The sequence below is a fragment of the Oncorhynchus gorbuscha genome, linkage group LG09 (genome assembly GCF_021184085.1).
Source record: "Oncorhynchus gorbuscha isolate QuinsamMale2020 ecotype Even-year linkage group LG09, OgorEven_v1.0, whole genome shotgun sequence".
Taxonomy (NCBI): Eukaryota; Metazoa; Chordata; class Actinopteri; order Salmoniformes; family Salmonidae; genus Oncorhynchus; species Oncorhynchus gorbuscha.
In genome coordinates this window covers 23,182,664-23,202,045 of record NC_060181.1, presented here as the reverse complement: position 1 = coordinate 23,202,045, position 19,382 = coordinate 23,182,664, and the positions used below count along the sequence as shown (strand labels likewise).

The window sequence follows — 19,382 nt, the reverse complement described above, 5'->3', positions numbered from 1 at the left end:
GCTTTAGTGAGGAAATCAGGGGGGTGAGCAGGGGGGAAGTAAATATTCACTATGGAAATGTTCTGCCCTTGTAAAGTACCATTAATTATAACAAAGCGACCAAATTTATCTTTCACACAATTCGAGACCTTAAGTGGTAAGTTCTTTTTCACCAGAATTGCTACCCCTCTACTTCTAGATGTAAATGATGAGAAAAACACTTGACCAAATCCTCCTTGTTGTAATTTCAAGTGCTCCTTATCATCCAAATGGGTTTCCTGTAACAGGGCAATATCAATATTTTCTTTTTTCAAAAAAGACAATACTTTCTTCCTCTTAATGGGGTTATGGCTCCCTCTAATGTTCCACGTGCATACACGCAGTCTGTTATCTGCCATTGCATCTTGACCATTCAATATTCAGACTGGATCCTACTGTAAAAGTGGGGTGGTACCTTTTTCCATGTGTTGAACTCTCCTCCATCTCACTGAGCATAAACAAAAAATATGAACCCTGAACTCGAACTATACTGAACCCAAAAATTAACCATGTAAAAATCCAAAAGGGGGTTTTCCCACTAGCTAACATACAGGGGGTTTCAACTCTCAAATGTAGACTCTTAAGTCCGCATTGCCGCTCAATAGCCTCATCCTTTATATATATGGAAAATAAAATCAATAGAAGAAGATTGAGGCTATTCCACCTAAAACCAAGCCTGGGCACCAATATGGATTCACACATATCTCAGCCTGAGCTATAGCGGCTATTACTTTAGCAAGAAAAATAATAAAGATACGAATATTACTGAGCCGGAGTACGTGAGGACTCACACCACTGTTTCATGATCAGATTCAACCAAAAATAAGCAAAGTTATCCCATGCTGCAGAGGTGCAGCTTAGAGTTATTTACCCGAGAGAGTCAATAAACGCAGCAGCCTCTTCAGGTGTGTAGAGCTTTTTAGGTGATCCGTTGACCATAATCTTCAATGTGGCCGGGTACAACAGTGCGTAGTCCATCTTCATTCTCCTGAGTCGAGCCTTCGCCTCATCAAACGCTTTGCGTCTTCGTACAACCGCTGTGGAGTAATCATTGAAGAATGAGACCTTTGGACTTTTATGTTGACTACCAACAGAACCGATGTTTCTAGCCGCATCCATGACGTGCTGCTTGTCGGTGAAGTTGTGGAACTTTATAACCACTGGCCGTGGGCGCTGATTGGGGCCCGGTATCGGTGCTTGAGAGCGATGGGCTCTGTCCAGCTTCACACGACCAGCCTTAGTGTCCATTTGTAGGTAGCCAGGGATCCATTCCTCAAAGAATTTTACTGAACGTGTCCCTTCAGAATTTTCCGGGAGTCCCACAACACGAATATTGCATCTGCGTCCTCGATTATCCAAGTCGTCAATGTGCTCCGCCATTTCGCGCACCTGTTTCTCAAGTGCTTTTATCTTAGCGTCCATAGATGTAGTTGAAGTTTCCACTGCAGCAATTCTTCCTTCCGCCTCAACAACACGTTTCACAACGCTCTGTATTTCAGCTGAATGACTTGCTATTGCTTCCAAGACCGTTCTTATCTTAGCATCGATCACTTTAGTAATGTTATCAGTCATCTTTTGAATTATCAGGTCCATTGTGCCTGGGTCCGCAATGGTGTTAGCTTCGTTAACGTTAGCTAGCTCCTCGTGCACATCCACAGGGGTGGTGGTTTTGGTCGACTTCTTAGTAGTTCTATTGGGCATGTTGTCGGAGATTTTTGCGAAATAGTCGTCAAGACTCATTATATGGTAACTTATTTAGCCAATTCTACCACTTTTTCAAGCTAGGAGATTAATGTAAGAATATAAATTTACGAATGCCACGAGAGCTCGCTGAAACACCGTGTTCTCTCTACGGCGCCATTTTGTTCCCCGGGTCAACTGTAGTCACTTTAATTATGTTTAAGTCATATTTACATACTGCTTTACTCATGTATATACTGTATTATATTATACTGTATTTTAGTCAATGTCTCAATCTAATATTTATATATTTCTTAATTCCATTCTTTTGCTTTTAGATTTGTGTGTATTGTTGTGAATAGTTTTTCGTTAATACTGCACTGTTGGAGCTAGGAACAAAAACATTTCTTTACACCTGCAATAATCTGCTAAGTATGTGTATGTGACCAATACAATTTGATTTGATATATGATTTCGATTCCCATTTCTTTGTAAAACACATGGTGGGTGCTCTGTGGGAAATTATCTATATTTACTACATTATTTTAATAACTCCAAAGTGCAGAGTCTAAGAACCACATTTGGCAGATAAAACAAACTCTAACATTTGAAACTTGATAACAAACCCATCTCCTTGTTCTATTTCTTTGTGGCCTAAAATAGGTATTCAGCAAGTTGAGTCTGTCCGTCTGTCTTTCCGTAGAGCTGACATACAGACCGATCTGGTTAAGAGGGTGTATCAAGTTAGGATTTATGTCTGTCGAACTGAAAAAGGAAAAGACTGAGCAGGTTAGGCTAGGGTGGTGGGGTTCTTTGGCCTGCCTACTGCCTGCTGCAGGGGAGAGTTCAGGGCCAGGCTGGGGGTCTCTGGGATGCCTGCTGCAGGGGAGAGATCAGGGCCAAGCCGGGGAGCCAACAGGATTACTTTCTTCTCCCGGAACCCCATCAGAGGCCTGACACATGGTCAAACATGGTCCTGAGAATACCAGAGCAGAACAGCGGGATGAGGATTTAACCCCTCTCTCTCTCTCATTTTCTCTCTCGCCCTATCTCTCTCTCTCTCTCTCTCTCTCTCTCTCTCTCTCTCTCTCTCTCTCTCTCTCTCTCTCTCTCTCTCTCTCTCTCTTTCTCTCTCGACTAGGATAGTGAATTGTTTGAAAATGAAATTACATGAGAGTGTACAGTAAATCCCTCATTACATTTAGGGGAACCCCTGCTTACAGAAGTGACATGAACTGTAAGGATTTAGGCATTGTGAGTTGAAAACTTGTTGTTTGCAGAATCGATACGTTCTGCCCTCATTTCGTATGTTTTGTGCAATTGCTTTGTCATTGTTGCAGTGTAGAAGAGCACTGCTCTACTAGTTAGCTACTGGGAGTTTACCAACAGCCTAACATCAGGGGAATGGCTACGCTGTGTCATAAGAGCCTATTTGTATGACAACACTATAGGCTAGCCCGTAGTGGAGGGATACACTGTCTGCTGAGTCTGTCTGTGACAGGGCTGACAGGTCGTCCCAGGGCACTGACACTCATATGTCTAGCAAAACACTTTCTGTTTAAAGCATGTCAGCCAAACAACAGCTATCAGTGCTTTGCATGTTGGGAATCTAAAACAGTCCAATGAGAATGTTTTTCTTCGGCAGACCTCGGTAGGTGAGAAATTGCATAGGACCTTCATAGGCGGAAAAAGGAAGCCCTGGTCCATCTAAACCTGTGTTATAGGGGTATTTATGGTGGGTGGTATCTCCTGCAGTGCAGCACACATATTCTGGTTCATGGTGGATTTATTTTCTGACTGAGTCCTATATGTTTTTCATTATTATGATTCAGGTTGAAATAAAATGCTGAGGCTGTTGTTCTGGTTCAGCTCTTGGGTGAGGGCGGGCAGTAAAAGAAGCAGGGGAATGCAGAATTGATTTACAAATGACTGACAAGAATGTTTTCCAACGGGAATTTATCATAGCCAGGCAGACAGCTCCTCCGCATTACAATGCTAATGTCAAGGCTAAAGCCATCTCCAAATCTAGAGAAACACAGTTTTATGCCATCTCGCTCCAAAAAACAAGGTCATATCATTGTTGAAGTATTTTATATTGATTAGTGCACATCATTCTTTGAGTCATTTTTTATTTCATGTTACATTGTTTTATAAGAATTGTATTTTATTTTATCAAAACAGCTAATTAGTTTCTTCAGCATAGATGTAATCGAAAGAAACCATTCGATCCTACTTCGTGATTAGTCGTGATTAGAGTAAAATTCTTCGGTCGCTGGTTCATATCCAGCTCAAAGGACGATAACCTTTTAGGGCGGCAGGTAGCCTAGTGCAGTGGCCAGCAACCGGTCGCTCCAAGGCATTCCTAGTCGATCACCAAACATTTCTGTAAAAGACTCAACAATAAAGCCTTGTGTTCCTATTTTTCTATTTGTTTTGAGCTGTTGGCAGTAGGTGCACTTGATTCAGCTGCCCTAGCTCCAAGAAGGCAAACTGTTCTCATTTTGAAACATTTAATGTGCTCGAAGGTAGAACTCTGCCTAGTCAGCAGGCCCAGAGAGCAAGTCAAGTGCAGCTATTGGCCAACCGCTGGTCAATCAGATAGCTCACAGTATCTGCACAGTTTCCTTGAGCCATAGACTGTAAAAGGAAGACACAGCAACTGTGAGATTTCAAAACTTTTAAAACCGTGACTAGAGAGAGACTCAATGAATACACCAAATAGCTTCTGTTTTTATGAATAAGTTCATGTTTCAGTTGTTATTCTTCACTGTCAACACAATATTTTTTTAGGCCATGAAATGCGTGTTCCCCCTACTTCCACTCACACTACAACCAGCACTGCAGCTGCAATTAATGAGTAGGAAAGCTGCTTGTGTCTTTTTTAAATTATTAGCTGCTTGTGTCTTTTTTAATATTGAGTAATATTTAGTCCAGTATTACCAGTGTGATCATATACAGTACCTACATTTTTTAAATATAATTTGAAAATGGTCTGAGAAGAACAACAATGGCAGGGCAATTCAAGCATAGCCAATATGCAGTGATGTTTTGTCTAATATAATAATCTATAGCCTATAGCGAACCTCAATGCTACAGAACTGTTTTTAATTGGTTAATGTTGCATAGGCTTATGTTTTTGAAGGCATGTTTTAAAAAACTCTTGACTCAGAAAAGGTTGGTGACCACTGGCCTAGTGGTTAGAGCGTTGCATCAATAACCAAAAGGTTGCTAGTACAAATCTCCAAGCTGATTACATTACAAATCTTCCTATCTGCACTTGAGCAGCGCACTTAACCCTAATTGCTCCAGGCTTGATGTGACCCCACTCTCCGAGGGTGTCTCAGGGGGAGTGGGAGATGCAAAACCATTATTTTTCACACTTGTACAGGTTAAACACTTGTACAGGTGTGAAACAGGACAAATATAAGCACCCTCTATTTTAACTTTTGACATGAGTGTTGAGTTGAGTCCTCCAAATTTTTCTTCATGAGCAGCTAATGAATGTTTATCACAGAGTATGTTCCGTTCACCAGTTCAAAATCAAACTGTAAGTGCTGAAAAGCGTGACCTAAAGAGTCATGGCTCTAACGAAACACTTATCCACATCTTCAAGCTTTCTATCGGGTACTCTTAGCTCTTGGCCCTTAGCTCTTAGACTTAGTTCTTAGCTCTTAGCCCCTAGATCTTAGCCCTGCGCTCTTAGCTCTTAGCCCTTAGCCTTTAGCTCTTAGCTCTTAGCTAGAAGCCCTTAGCTCTTAGCTTTTATCCCTTATCAAATCAAATCAAACTTGATTTACCACATGCGCTGAATACAACAAGTGTAGACTTTACCGTGGAATGCTTACTTACAAGCCCTTAACCAACAGTGCAGTTCAATGCAAATTGTCCAATGGCGGTGTTTATTAATTGTTCAGCAGTCTAATGGCTTGGAGGTAGAAGCTGTTGAGGAGCCTTTTGGTCCAAGACTTGGTGCTCCGGTACCGCTTGTCGTGCGGTAGCAGAGAAAACAGTCTATAACTTGGGTGACTGGAGTCTCTGACAATTTTATGGGCTTTCCTCTGACACCGCCTATTATATAGGTCCTTGATGGCAGTTGCCATACCAGGCGGTGATGCAACTGGTCAGGATGCTCTCGATGGTGCAGCTGTAGAACCTTTTGAGGGTCTGGGGACCCATGCCAAATCTTTTCAGTCTCCTGAGGGGGAACAATTTTTGACGTGCCCTTTTCACGACTGTCTTGGTATGTTTGGACCATGATAGTTCATTGGTGATGTGGACACCAAGGAACTTGAAACTCTCGACCAGCTTCACTACAGCCCCGTTGATGTTAATGGGGGCCTGTTCGGCCCACCTTTTCCTGTAGTCCACGATCAGCTCCTTTGTCTTGCTCACATTGAGGGAGAGGTTGTTGTCCTGGCACCACAATGCCAGTTCTCTGACCTCCTCCCTATAGTCTGTCTCAGTGTTGTCGGGGATCAAGCCTACCACTGTTGTGTCATCGGGAAACTAAATGATGGTGTTGGAGTTGTGTTTGGCCACGTAGTCATGGGTCAACTGGGAACACAGGAGGGGACTAAGTAGAAAACCCCTCTGAGAGGCCCCAGTGTTAAGGATCAGCATGGCAGACGTGTTGTTGCCATAACACTTACCACCTGGGGGTGGCCCGTCAGGAATTCCAGGATCCAGTTGCAGAGGGAGGTGTTTAGTCCCAGAGTCCTTAGCTTAGTGATGAGGTTCGTGGGCACTATGGTGTTGAATGCTGAGCAGTCGTCGATGAACATTCTCACATAGGTGTTCCTTTTGTCCAGGTGGGAAAGGGCAGTGTGGAGTGTGATTGAGATTGCGTCATTTGTTGATCTGTTGGGGCGGTATGCGAATTGGAATGGGTCTAGGGTGTCCGGGAGGATGCTGTTGATGTGAGCCATGACCAGCCTTTCACCTTTCAAAGCACCTCATGGCTACCGACGTGCGTGCTACGGGGCGGTAATCATTTAGGCAGGTTACCTTCACTTCCTTGGGCACAGGGACTAGGGTCTGCTTGAAACAAGTAGATATTACCGACTCGGTCAGGGAGAGGATGAAAATCTCAGTGAAGACACATTACAGTTGGTCAGCGCATGCTTGGAGTACACGTCCTGATAATCTATCTTGCCCAGCGGCTTTGTGAATGTTGGCCTGTTTAAAGGTTTTTTCGCATTGGCTACCGAGACCGTTATCACACAGTCATCCAGAACAGTTGTTGCTCTCATGCATGCTTCAGTGTTGCTTGCCTTGAAGTGAGCGTGAAAGGCATTTAGCTCGTCTGGATGGCTCACGTCACTGGGCAGCTCGCGTCTAGGTTTCAATTTGTAGTCTGTAATAGTTTTTAAGCACTGCCATATCCGACGAGCATCAGAGCCGGTGTAGTAAGATTCAATCTTAATCCTGTATTGACGCTTTGCTTGTTTGATGGTTCGTCTGAGGGCATAGCGGGATTTCTTATCAGCGTCCGGATTAGTCTCCCGCTCCTTGAAAGTGGCAACTCTAGCCTTTAGCTCGATGCGGATGTTGCCTGTAATCCATGGCTTCTGATTGGGATATGTATGTACAGTCACTGTGGGGACGACGTCATCAATGCACTTATTGATTAAGCCGATGACTGAGGTGGTCTATTTCTCAATGCCATTGGATGAATCCCGAACATATTCCAGTCTGTGCTAGCAAAAAAGTCCTGTAGTGAAGCATCTGCGTCATCTGACCACTTCCGTATTGAGTGAGTCACTGGTACTTTCTGTTTTAGGAATTTGGAGGGTAGAATTTTGGTCAGATTTTCCAAATGGATGGCGGGGGAGAGTTTTGTATGCATCTAGGTGTGTGGGAGTAAAGGTGGACTAGGATTTTTTCCCTGGTTGCACATGTGAGATGCAGGTAAAAATGTGGTAAAACTGTTTTAAGTTTGCTTGCATTAGGGGTGCCGGCCACTAGGGGCGCCACTTCTGGGTGAGTATTTTCGTGTTTGTGGTGGTAAATAGACGGCTACGAATAATACAGATGAGAACTCTCTTGGTAGATAGTGTTGTCAACAGCTTATCATAAGGTACTCTACCTCACGCGAGCAATACCTCGAGACATCGCGCACCAGCTGTTATTGACAAAAAGACACACACCACCACCCCTCGTCTTATCAGTGGTAGCGTCTCGGTTCTGCCAGTGAATGGAATATCCCGCCAGCTCTAAATAGTCAGTTTCTTCATTCAGCTACGTCTTTATGAAAAGTAAGATGTTACAGTTTTTAATGTCCCGTTGGTAGGATAATCTTAATAGTAGGTCATCAATTGCACGTTAGCAAGAAGAATGGAAGGCAGTGGGAGTTTACTCCCTCGCCTCTGAATTCTCAGAAGGATCCCTGGCGTCTTTTCTTCACGCAAATGACATGGATCTGGGCCTGTTCCAGTGAAAGCAGGAGATCCTTCTCGTCGCACTAGTTAAAGGAAAAAATGTCTTCCAGTCTGCAGTGAGTAATCGCTTTCCTGATGTCCAGAAGTTCTTTTCGGTCATAAGAGACGGTTGCAGCACCAGTATGTACACAATAAGTAAAAAAATAACTTCCACAAAAAATAACAAAATTGCACAATTGGTTGAGAGAATGTAAAACGTCAGCCATGTTCTTTGGCGCCATCTTATCTCTTAGCTCTTAGCTCTTAGTCTTTGATGGGGATAGCGTCAGATGTTACCGGCACTGTGCATACAATAAGGGTTCTCTTCGGCCGGTAACTTTGATCAAAATGGCATCCTGTTCAACAACGTATTTGTCAGCTTGCATGGTGAATGTTGCTTCCAAGAATCACACTGCAATCTGACCAAGGAAATATGACAATTGTTTTCCAAGACAACCAGGGTTATATTATACTGAGGAATGTTTTCCAAGAAAATTTGGCTTCATGGATACTGAGAAAGTCAGCAGATCAGGAAGTGACTGTAGTATTATAGAGAATGTCATTGAGTGTACTATTATAGAGAATGTCATTGACTAGGCCTATATTATTCTCTGCTCTATATAACCTCTTCTCTGTGCTTTTGCTACGTTCCCTCTAATTGAGGCTTGATGAGCCTGTCACTCACATGCTCAGTGACATTATAATGGTGTTTGTATTACTGATGGTATTGATAAAGGGATTGTTATTAAAGGTTTGACTTTCCCCTGGCTATCAGAGTGTGTAATCTAATCACCTCTGAATCTCCAGGATAAACACATGTATAATTGCAAAGGAGAGATAGAGAATGGCCCGTTCACTGAGACTGTGTGTGTGTGTGTACGTTCGTGCATATGCGTGTGTACCCTGAAGTGTTCTCACTTTCGCCAGCCAATAGCTAGATTTTCTCATGGTGCCGATTGGTAAGGTGCTTCAGGAGGGTGGTCATGTGTACCTGCAAGGCAGAGATCCCGAGTTTGCGCCAGATATTGGCCCAAAGCGGGAGGAAATGGTACTCGCTAGGCGAGCAGCGTGACCTCCCTTACGTGCACTTGATTGTATGTTTCATGTGTGCATGTGACGGTGTCTGTGCGTTATTGGTTGTGAGTATGTGCATGTACGAGCATGAGTGTGTGTGGGTGAGATATGTTTTTCAATGTGTATATATTTGACCCTACTGTAGATTGTTTGAATAAAACATTGGCATGTAAACTCCTTGCATCTCACATGCCAATGTCTTTTTCCTCAATGTTTCTATGTATGTATTCCTGTTCCCCCAAAATGATGTTTGAGTCCTAGATAAAAGGGATTCTCCAATGAGCATCGCTTTGTACCTTCACTATACATCCATACACACGGTCACGTACCATGTGCATGCATGCATATGTGGATCTATATGTATGTTATAAGTTTGCCTTACTGTATAAATTATATGTCTATAATTTATAACGTCTGTGCAGACCAGTCCATGTGTCTTTATCTGTACATTATGTATCCAAACATTTCCAAAACAACAAGAAAAAAACAAATCTGAATCCTGTTAAACAAATTATGATCCAAACTTCGTTCAAATGAAATTGGAAGTCCTTGATATAAAAAAAGGATAAATAAGACAAGACCAGAGCTCCGAGTCTGCTGGGAAATACAGCTGGGACCTTTTTGATTCCAAGAACCCATGTATAGATGGAGTCAATTAATAGTCATGACAAAGATGAGAGAGAGGCTATGAGTGTCTCAGCACTAAAACCTGATGAATAGACTCTAGGAGGCCTTGAAGTGAGCCTTCATTTGACTCCTATTTATGCTGGAATAATGAAAGGCGGCAACTCAAATTCCAGTTATATCCCATCTCTGCTTCAAAACTGTAAAAAAAGGAATGGGAGAAAAAACAGAAAGACCATCTACTGTAAGATATAATGTGTGGCATACAAAAGCTGTGGCAATACTATGAATTAAAATCTTAATCAAGAAATGGGCTGGATTTACAAAATTCGTACTGTATGTGGTAAAATGGTTGTATGTATGTAAATATATACAAAGACACATACATATGACGTTGCCTCAGTCAAAAATCGACCAAAACCAAACAAAAAAAAGGGTTCAGCTGTTATTTTCTGCTGTATACTACTTACATGTGGAGCAAAGCCCGATTCCTAACAGAAGTCTTTCCGTTTGATTGACAGCTGAGGACACATGTGGTGATACTCTGAGGGGTTCAAGTGGCATCATTTCAAGTCCCAATTTCCCGAGTGAATATTACAATAGTGCGGACTGTACGTGGACCATACTTGCTGATCCTGGAGACACCATCTCCATCATTTTTACAGACTTCCAGACGGAGGAAAAATATGACTACTTGGAAGTGGAAGGGTCTGAGCCTCCTACAATATGGTGAGTTTACTGCTATTTACTGCTACGCTTCTCTCTGTGTTTTCTGCTCATTGTTTCAATTCTTCACTTCAAAATGGTAATTTGTTGTTTTGTTGTGCTTGGTAGTCAGTGACTGCAAATGTAAATCACTGATCTAGGCCGTCATTGTCAATAAGAATTTGTTCCTAAGTGAATTGCCTAGTTAAATAAAGGGTAAATAAAATAAAAATGAATTAATGTAAGTGATTAGGGGTCATAAGTAGAGACCTACTTTCAATGTATAACATCTGAGGAAAGCCATTACCGTACACCTGCAATGAAATAGTCACGTTGCCACCAATTGTCTACACTGGACGTTGAACTTGTTTGGCTAAGCGTACTGACAATTGTGTATGTGTGTGTTGGTGCCGGGTGTTTCGTATTGTATGTTTTATGAGATATTGACATAATCATTAGTCATTTTGGAAGTGTGTAATATTTTTCTAATGTGCTCGTCCTAACAATATTTTAGCTCAGAGTTCTATTGATTGCTGTAAAATGAGTCTATCGATTCCCTTCTCTATTCCGCCACTGACGACAGGAACCAGACGGATAAGACTTGCTGTATTTAGGGGAGAGACAAACAGCTCTTTTTCATCGCTTATGTCTTCATCTTTTTATTCTTACATGAAATGGAAGAAAATGACAAGAGGAGAGCAACATATTCCTGATTCTCACCATAATGTTTTGCATCCTACAAGATTATATTGAGTTGCTATATATGCCAGTAGTAATGGAGTTCTTACCGATATGTCAATAATGATTTATGATCATATGAGATTATTGGTTGTCGGATGTATCGATACCAATTATCTTAATAGCAACGATGTATTTGAGTAGGGATTTGAATATTGGTACAGTTTGCTAATAGACGGCCATCATAGTTTGTCTGGGATATGTTTGACCATATGTGTCATGTTTTGTCATTAATTATCATGTCTTGTCCCTGTGCTTCCCCTTCTATTCGTTTCCCTCTGCTGGTCTTATTAGGTTCTTTCCCTCTTTCTATCCCTCTCTCTCCCCCTCCCTCTCTCACTCTCTCGCTCTCTCTTCTCTCTATCGTTCCGTTCCTGCTCCCAGCTGTTCCTATTCCCCTAATCAATCATTTAGTCTTCCCACACCTGTTCCCGATCCTTTTCCCTGATTAGAGTCCCTATTTCTCTCCTTGTTTTCCGTACCTGCCCTGTCGGATCCTTGTCTATATTCACCGTGCTGTGTCTATGTTTTGCCCTGTCGTGTCGTGTTTCCCTCAGATGCTGCGTGGTGAGCAGGTGTCTGAGTCTGCTAGGTTCAAGTGCCTTCCCGAGGCAACCTGCAGTTCTTGATCAAGTCTCCAGTCTGTTCTCGTCTTTACGAGTAGTATTATGCCTTTTGTTTTGTTAAGTATCTTACTGGATTAAAAACTCTGTTTTCGCCAAGTCGCTTTTGGGTCCTCATTCACCTGCATAACAGAAGGATCCGACCAAGGAATGGACCCAGCGACTACAGAGGCTCGTAACACTGCCGTCAAGATCCAAGGAGCCATGCTCGGCAGACACGAGCAGGAATTGTCTGCTGCTCGCCATGCCGTGGAGAACCTGGCCGCTCAGGTTTCCGACCTCTCTGGACAGTTCCAGAGTCTTCGTCTCGTGCCACCTGTTACTTCCTGGCCTGCCGAGCCTCCGGAACCTAGGGTTAATAACCCACCTTGCTACTCCGGGCAGCCCACGGAGTGCCGCTCCTTTCTCACCCAGTGTGATATTGTGTTCTCTCTCCAACCCAACACATACTCTAGCGAGAGAGCTCGGGTTGCTTACGTCATTTCACTCCTTACTGGCCGGGCCCGAGTGGGGCACAGCTATCTGGGAGGCAAGGGCTGATTGTTCTAACAATTACCAGAACTTTAAAGAGGAGATGATTCGGGTTTTTGACCGTTCAGTTTTTGGTGGGGAGGCTTCTAGGGCCCTGGCTTCCCTATGCCAAGGTGATCGATCCATAACGGATTACTCTATAGAGTTTCGTACTCTTGCTGCCTCTAGTGACTGGAACGAGCCGGCGCTGCTCGCTCGTTTTCTGGAGGGACTCCACACAGTGGTCAAAGATGAGATTCTCTCTCGGGAGGTTCCTTCCAGTGTGGACTCTTTGATTGCTCTCGCCATCCGCATAGAACGACGGGTAGATCTTCGTCACCAAGCTCGTGGAAGAGAGCTCGCGTCAACGGTGTTTCCCTGCTCCGCATCGCAACCATCTCCCTCCTCTGGCTCAGAGACTGAGCCCATGCAGCTGGGAGGTATTCGCATCTCGACCAAGGAGAGGGAACGGAGGATCACCAACCGCCTGTGCCTCTATTGCGGATTTGATGGACATTTTGTCAATTCATGTCCAGTAAAAGGCCAGAGCTCATCAGTAAGCGGAGGGCTACTGGTGAGCGCTACTACTCAGGTCTCTTCATCTAGATCCTGTACTACTATGTCGGTCCATCTACGCTGGACCGGTTCGGGTGCTACATGCAGTGCCTTGATTGACTCTGGGGCTGAGGGTTGTTTCATGGACGAAGCATGGGTTCGGAAACATAACATTCCTTTCAGACAGTTAGACAAGCCTACGCCCATGTTTGCCTTAGATGGTAGTCATCTTCCCAGTATCAGATTTGAGACACTACCTTTAACTCTCACAGTATCTGGTAACCACAGTGAGACTATTTCTTTTTTGATTTTTCGTTCACCTTTTACACCTGTTGTTTTGGGTCATCCCTGGCTAGTATGTCATAATCCTTCTATTAATTGGTCTTGTAATTCTATCCTATCCTGGAACGTATCTTGTCATGTGAAGTGCTTAATGTCTGCCATCCCTCCCATTTCTTCTGTCCCCACTTCTCAGGAGGAACCTGGCGATTTGACAGGAGTGCCGGAGGAATATCATGATCTGCGCACGGTCTTCAGTCGGTCCCGAGCCAACTCCCTTCCTCCTCACCGGTCGTATGATTGTAGTATTGATCTCCTTCCGGGGACCACTCCTCCTCGGGGTAGACTATACTCTCTGTCGGCTCCCGAACGTAAGGCTCTCGAGGATTATTTATCTGTGTCTCTTGACGCCGGTACCATAGTGCCTTCTTCCTCTCCGGCCGGGGCGGGGTTCTTTTTGTTAAGAAGAAGGACGGTACTCTGCGCCCCTGCGTGGATTATCGAGGGCTGAATGACATAACGGTTAAGAATCGTTATCCGCTTCCCCTTATGTCATCAGCCTTCGAGATTCTGCAGGGAGCCAGGTGCTTTACTAAGTTGGACCTTCGTAACGCTTACCATCTCGTGCGCATCAGAGAGGGGGACGAGTGGAAAACGGCGTTTAACACTCCGTTAGGGCATTTTGAGTACCGGGTTCTGCCGTTTGGTCTCGCCAATGCGCCAGCTGTTTTTCAGGCATTAGTTAATGATGTTCTGAGAGACATGCTGAACATCTTTGTTTTTGTCTATCTTGACGATATCCTGATTTTTTCACCGTCACTCGAGATTCATGTTCAGCACGTTCGACGTGTTCTACAGCGCCTTTTAGAGAATTGTCTCTACGTAAAGGCTGAGAAGTGCTCTTTTCATGTCTCCTCCGTTACTTTTCTCGGTTCCGTTATTTCCGCTGAAGGCATTCAGATGGATTCCGCTAAGGTCCAAGCTGTCAGTGATTGGCCCGTTCCAAGGTCACGTGTCGAGTTGCAGCGCTTTTTAGGTTTCGCTAATTTCTATCGGCGTTTCATTCGTAATTTCGGTCAAGTTGCTGCCCCTCTCACAGCTCTTACTTCTGTCAAGACGTGTTTTAAGTGGTCCGGTTCCGCCCAGGGAGCTTTTGATCTTCTAAAAGAACGTTTTACGTCCGCTCCTATCCTCGTTACTCCTGACGTCACTAGACAATTCATTGTCGAGGTTGACGCTTCAGAGGTAGGCGTGGGAGCCATTCTTTCCCAGCGCTTCCAGTCTGACGATAAGGTTCATCCTTGCGCTTATTTTCTCATCGCCTGTCGCCATCTGAGCGCAACTATGATGTGGGTAACCGTGAACTGCTCGCCATCCGCTTAGCCCTAGGCGAATGGCGACAGTGGTTGGAGGGGGCGACCGTTCCTTTTGTCGTTTGGACAGACCATAAGAACCTTGAGTACATCCGTTCTGCCAAACGACTTAATGCCCGTGAAGCTCGTTGGGCGTTGTTTTTGCTCGTTTCGAGTTTGTGATTTCTTACCGTCCGGGTAGCAAAAACACCAAGCCTGATGCCTTATCCCGTCTGTTTAGTTCTTCTGTGGCTTCTACTGATCCCGAGGGGATTCTTCCTTATGGGCGTGTTGTCGGGTTAACAGTCTGGGGAATTGAAAGACAGGTTAAGCAAGCACTCACGCACACTGCGTCGCCGCGCGCTTGTCCTAGTAACCTCCTTTTCGTTCCTGTTTCCACTCGTCTGGCTGTTCTTCAGTGGGCTCACTCTGCCAAGTTAGCTGGTCATCCCGGTGTTCGAGGCACTCTTGCGTCTATTCGCCAGCGCTTTTGGTGGCCGACTCAGGAGCGTGACACGCGCCGTTTCGTGGCTGCTTGTTCGGACTGCGCGCAGACTAAGTCGGGTAACTCTCCTCCTGCCGGTCGTCTCAGACCGCTCCCCATTCCTTCTCGACCATGGTCTCACATCGCCCTAGACTTCATTACCGGTCTGCCTTTGTCTGCGGGGAAGACTGTGATTCTTACGGTTGTCGATAGGTTCTCTAAGGCGGCACATTTCATTCCCCTCGCTAAACTTCCTTCCGCTAAGGAGACGGCACAAATCATCATCGAGAATGTGTTCAGAATTCATGGCCTCCCGTTAGACGCCGTTTCAGACAGAGGTCCGCAATTCACGTCACAGTTTTGGAGGGAGTTCTGTCGTTTGATTGGTGCGTCCGTCAGTCTCTCTTCCGGGTTTCATCCCCAGTCTAACGGTCAAGCAGAGAGGGCCAATCAGACGATTGGTCGCATACTACGCAGCCTTTCTTTCAGAAACCCTGCGTCTTGGGCAGAACAGCTCCCTGGGCAGAATACGCTCACAACTCGCTTCCTTCGTCTGCTACCGGGTTATCTCCGTTTCAGAGTAGTCTGGGTTACCAGCCTCCTCTGTTCTCATCCCAGCTTGCCGAGTCCAGCGTTCCCTCCGCTCAAGCGTTTGTCCAACGTTGTGAGCGCACCTGGAGGAGGGTGAGGTCTGCACTTTGCCGCTACAGGGCACAGACTGTGAGAGCCGCCAATAAACGCAGGATTAAGAGTCCAAGGTATTGTTGCGGCCAGAGAGTGTGGCTTTCCACTCGCAACCTTCCTCTTACGACAGCTTCTCGTAAGTTGACTCCGCGGTTCATTGGTCCGTTCCGTGTCTCCCAGGTCGTCAATCCTGTCGCTGTGCGACTGCTTCTTCCGCGACATCTTCGTCGCGTCCATCCTGTCTTCCATGTCTCCTGTGTCAAGCCCTTTCTTCGCACCCCCGTTCGTCTTCCCTCCCCCTCCCGTCCTTGTCGAGAGCGCACCTATTTACAAGGTACGTAAGATCATGGACATGCGTTCTCGGGGACGGGGTCACCAATACTTAGTGGATTGGGAGGGTTACGGTCCTGAGGAGAGGAGTTGGGTTCCGTCTCGGGACGTGCTGGACCGTTCGCTTATTGATGATTTCCTCCGTTGCCGCCAGGGTTCCTCCTCGAGTGCGCCAGGAGGCGCTCGGTGAGTGGGGGTACTGTCATGTTTTGTCATTAATTATCATGTCTTGTCCCTGTGCTTCCCCTTCTATTCGTTTCCCTCTGCTGGTCTTATTAGGTTCTTTCCCTCTTTCTATCCCTCTCTCTCCCCCTCCCTCTCTCACTCTCTCGCTCTCTCTTCTCTCTATCGTTCCGTTCCTGCTCCCAGCTGTTCCTATTCCCCTAATCAATCATTTAGTCTTCCCACACCTGTTCCCGATCCTTTTCCCTGATTAGAGTCCCTATTTCTCTCCTTGTTTTCCGTACCTGCCCTGTCGGATCCTTGTCTATATTCACCGTGCTGTGTCTATGTTTTGCCCTGTCGTGTCGTGTTTCCCTCAGATGCTGCGTGGTGAGCAGGTGTCTGAGTCTGCTAGGTTCAAGTGCCTTCCCGAGGCAACCTGCAGTTCTTGATCAAGTCTCCAGTCTGTTCTCGTCTTTACGAGTAGTATTATGCCTTTTGTTTTGTTAAGTATCTTACTGGATTAAAAACTCTGTTTTCGCCAAGTCGCTTTTGGGTCCTCATTCACCTGCATAACAATATGTTTTCTAGTGTATGGGGTAGATAGATAGATACTGGTGACCTGGTGCCGTTCATGTATGTATCAAGCATTATATAGTAGGAGTACTGATTTAGGATCAGTTTTGCCATTTAGATCAGAATGAATAAGAATACATTGGGAGATCTGACCCTAGATCAGCACTCTTACTCTTAGATGCTTGATACATACTGTTCTTATTTACTTACTAAATCCTCTTCCTTCCCTGAGGAACATAGGGGACAGGATATGACCCATTGTTTATTTATGTAGAAGATCAACAATGGGTCGACTTGTTTACTTTTTGGTGTTGAAAGTGTTGATAATCTTTGATTGGGAGACGTCGTCAAGAGGAAGTCTTTCAAATGACACTGAACAAATTGATATTCATATGCATTTATGGTAATACATCTATGCATTGTCCTCTCTATCTTTGATTTGGGACTGGGCCCACTTGACAGACTGAGACATGACTTCGAACTCTCCACACCACTCCAAAACACACATCAGACCACATCAGTGCCATAGTTCATGTTCAAATCCCTTTGGCATTTGGATCCTGCTTAGCCTAAATGTGTGTATTGTTGTTTCAGTATGTGGTTTACTATTCAGTGTTGTGCACACTGGTAGCTAGCTACCTGACCTTGTAGTGGGGTGAGTTCTGTGTCAACTGAAGCTGTTTGCCCCCTCCATCCCTCTCTTCCTCTCTCTCTCCCCCCTCTATCTTATCCTCCATCCATTATTTTTCCCTCCTTCCCTGGCCTCCAACTGTGTAGAAGTAGAATCAGAGCCAACGTTTTGTCTTATTCTGTTCACATGTGGCCCACACAACCAACTCCACAAACTAAGCCAATCACTGTCGCTGTCTGGTTGTTAGTGCTCTGGTCTGGCACCATCAAGAGAATTGGATAATAGAAGGAAACCAAAAAGGCAGACACAATAGGGTGATAATATTGGGCTGTTAATGCCTTTTTGTGTCTTATGTTTTGAATGACTTTGTATGTCCTACTCGTGCATATCATGTAATTCTGTGGTCCCTCTTCTCGTTTGCTGTTTTGTCCCTGTAGTATCTCTGATTTGTGAAGGCTGGAGTACACTTCTCACATTGTTGATTGTCAGTATCTCTATTTGTGACCAGGCATCCTTGCTAATTTGTAGAGAAACAGCTCTTTGGAGGAAATGTAGAGCATTTTGGCTCAAATAAGCAGGAAACCATAGTTCCATTATCTTGTTAGATTATGTTGTCCTTGAAACCAGGCTTGTACAGGCAAATGTATCTCCCTTAACTGGAAGTCTCATGGTATCCCAGTATACCTTGTTTTCATTGTTTTAATGTGTTTATGCCAGTTTTCACAGTTGCACATGTGCATTGTTTGAATGGGAAATTGGATGTTTCTTAGAGAAGTTAGAAAACAGCAGCTGGTTGATTCATTCAACTGGAGCAACATAGTTTTCTCTCTAAGTATGTCTTCACAAACCTCCTTGAGAAAAGTCCAGTAGTTGTGTCCACTTTAAATCACCTTTGAGAGAGCACAAACAACAGTGAAATGGTAGGTTTTCTCATTTCAAGCATTCCCTTTTTTTAAGCAGTTGAATTATGCAGTTTATTGATCATTTAATTGGGTAACCCTTGAAGATGCTAATAGTGTACTATTTCAATTGGATATGGAATGTGATATTTCAACAAACACCTGTAATTGCTATTTTTATCAGGCCTCCGGTGATGCAGAACAGACATAAAGCAAAGCCTGAGTGAGTGTGGCTGTAGAGTTATTGCGGCTATGAAAGTTTGATTATGTTTTAGCCATATTTATTCCTAAACCTTCACAAAGCAGAGAGAACAGTGGAAGCCATAACAGCTTTTCATAGTGACTGGAACCGGATAGGTAGAGCAATGATAAACTTTTTGTTCTAGTATGTGTGACTGCGTCCCCAAATGACATCCGATTCCCGTATAGGGCACTACTTTTGATCAGAGTCCTATAGGCCCAGGTCAAAAGGAGTGCACTATATAGAGAATAGGGTGGCGTTTGGGACGCCTCCAGTATGTTATCACTTTGTTTACACATCACTGACAAAGTCGGCTCACTACTCCAGGCAAAATATATTTTTCCTTTCCTTTGTTAGATAAGATCTTGTTCCATCCACTCAGACACTCCCTCCCTTGATTTGTTTGTCAGATATCAGATTCCGCTGATTAATGCTATCTATTTTCAGTACAACCCTCTCCACAGTAGCCCGCTAGCACACTTCCTATGCAGACTTCAAATATAATCCAAAATATCAATTTTGTGCTCTCATTCTAGTCTCAGGGGCTTCAAGTTGTGCATTCAGAGAGATAGAGAGGCAGAGAGAGATAGGCAGAGAGAGAGAGAGAGAGGGCAGAGAGACAGAGAGAGAGAGAGACTGCAAGAGAGACAGAGAGATAGACATAATATCAATGCTAGGATTGCTTTGTATCTATACCCCTGTCTTCCACACTGACACATAGATGAGTGTAATGTTGAGCTCCACTGATGGCTCCTGAAGGATTCTGTCTTCTCTTCTCCTGAGCTCTGACTCAGTGGATCT

At 44.5% G+C, this 19,382-nt stretch overlaps 1 protein-coding gene across 1 annotated transcript in view; it reads left to right on the top strand.

Moving 5' to 3' along the window:
- Positions 1 to 19,382, top strand: part of LOC124043287 (CUB and sushi domain-containing protein 3-like) — a 720,075-nt gene that overhangs the window by 283,414 nt on the left and 417,279 nt on the right. The window contains exon 5 of the mRNA XM_046361728.1: positions 10,334 to 10,541. Within this exon, the coding sequence (XP_046217684.1) occupies positions 10,334 to 10,541 (208 nt within the window). The remainder of the gene's footprint in view (positions 1 to 10,333; positions 10,542 to 19,382) is intronic.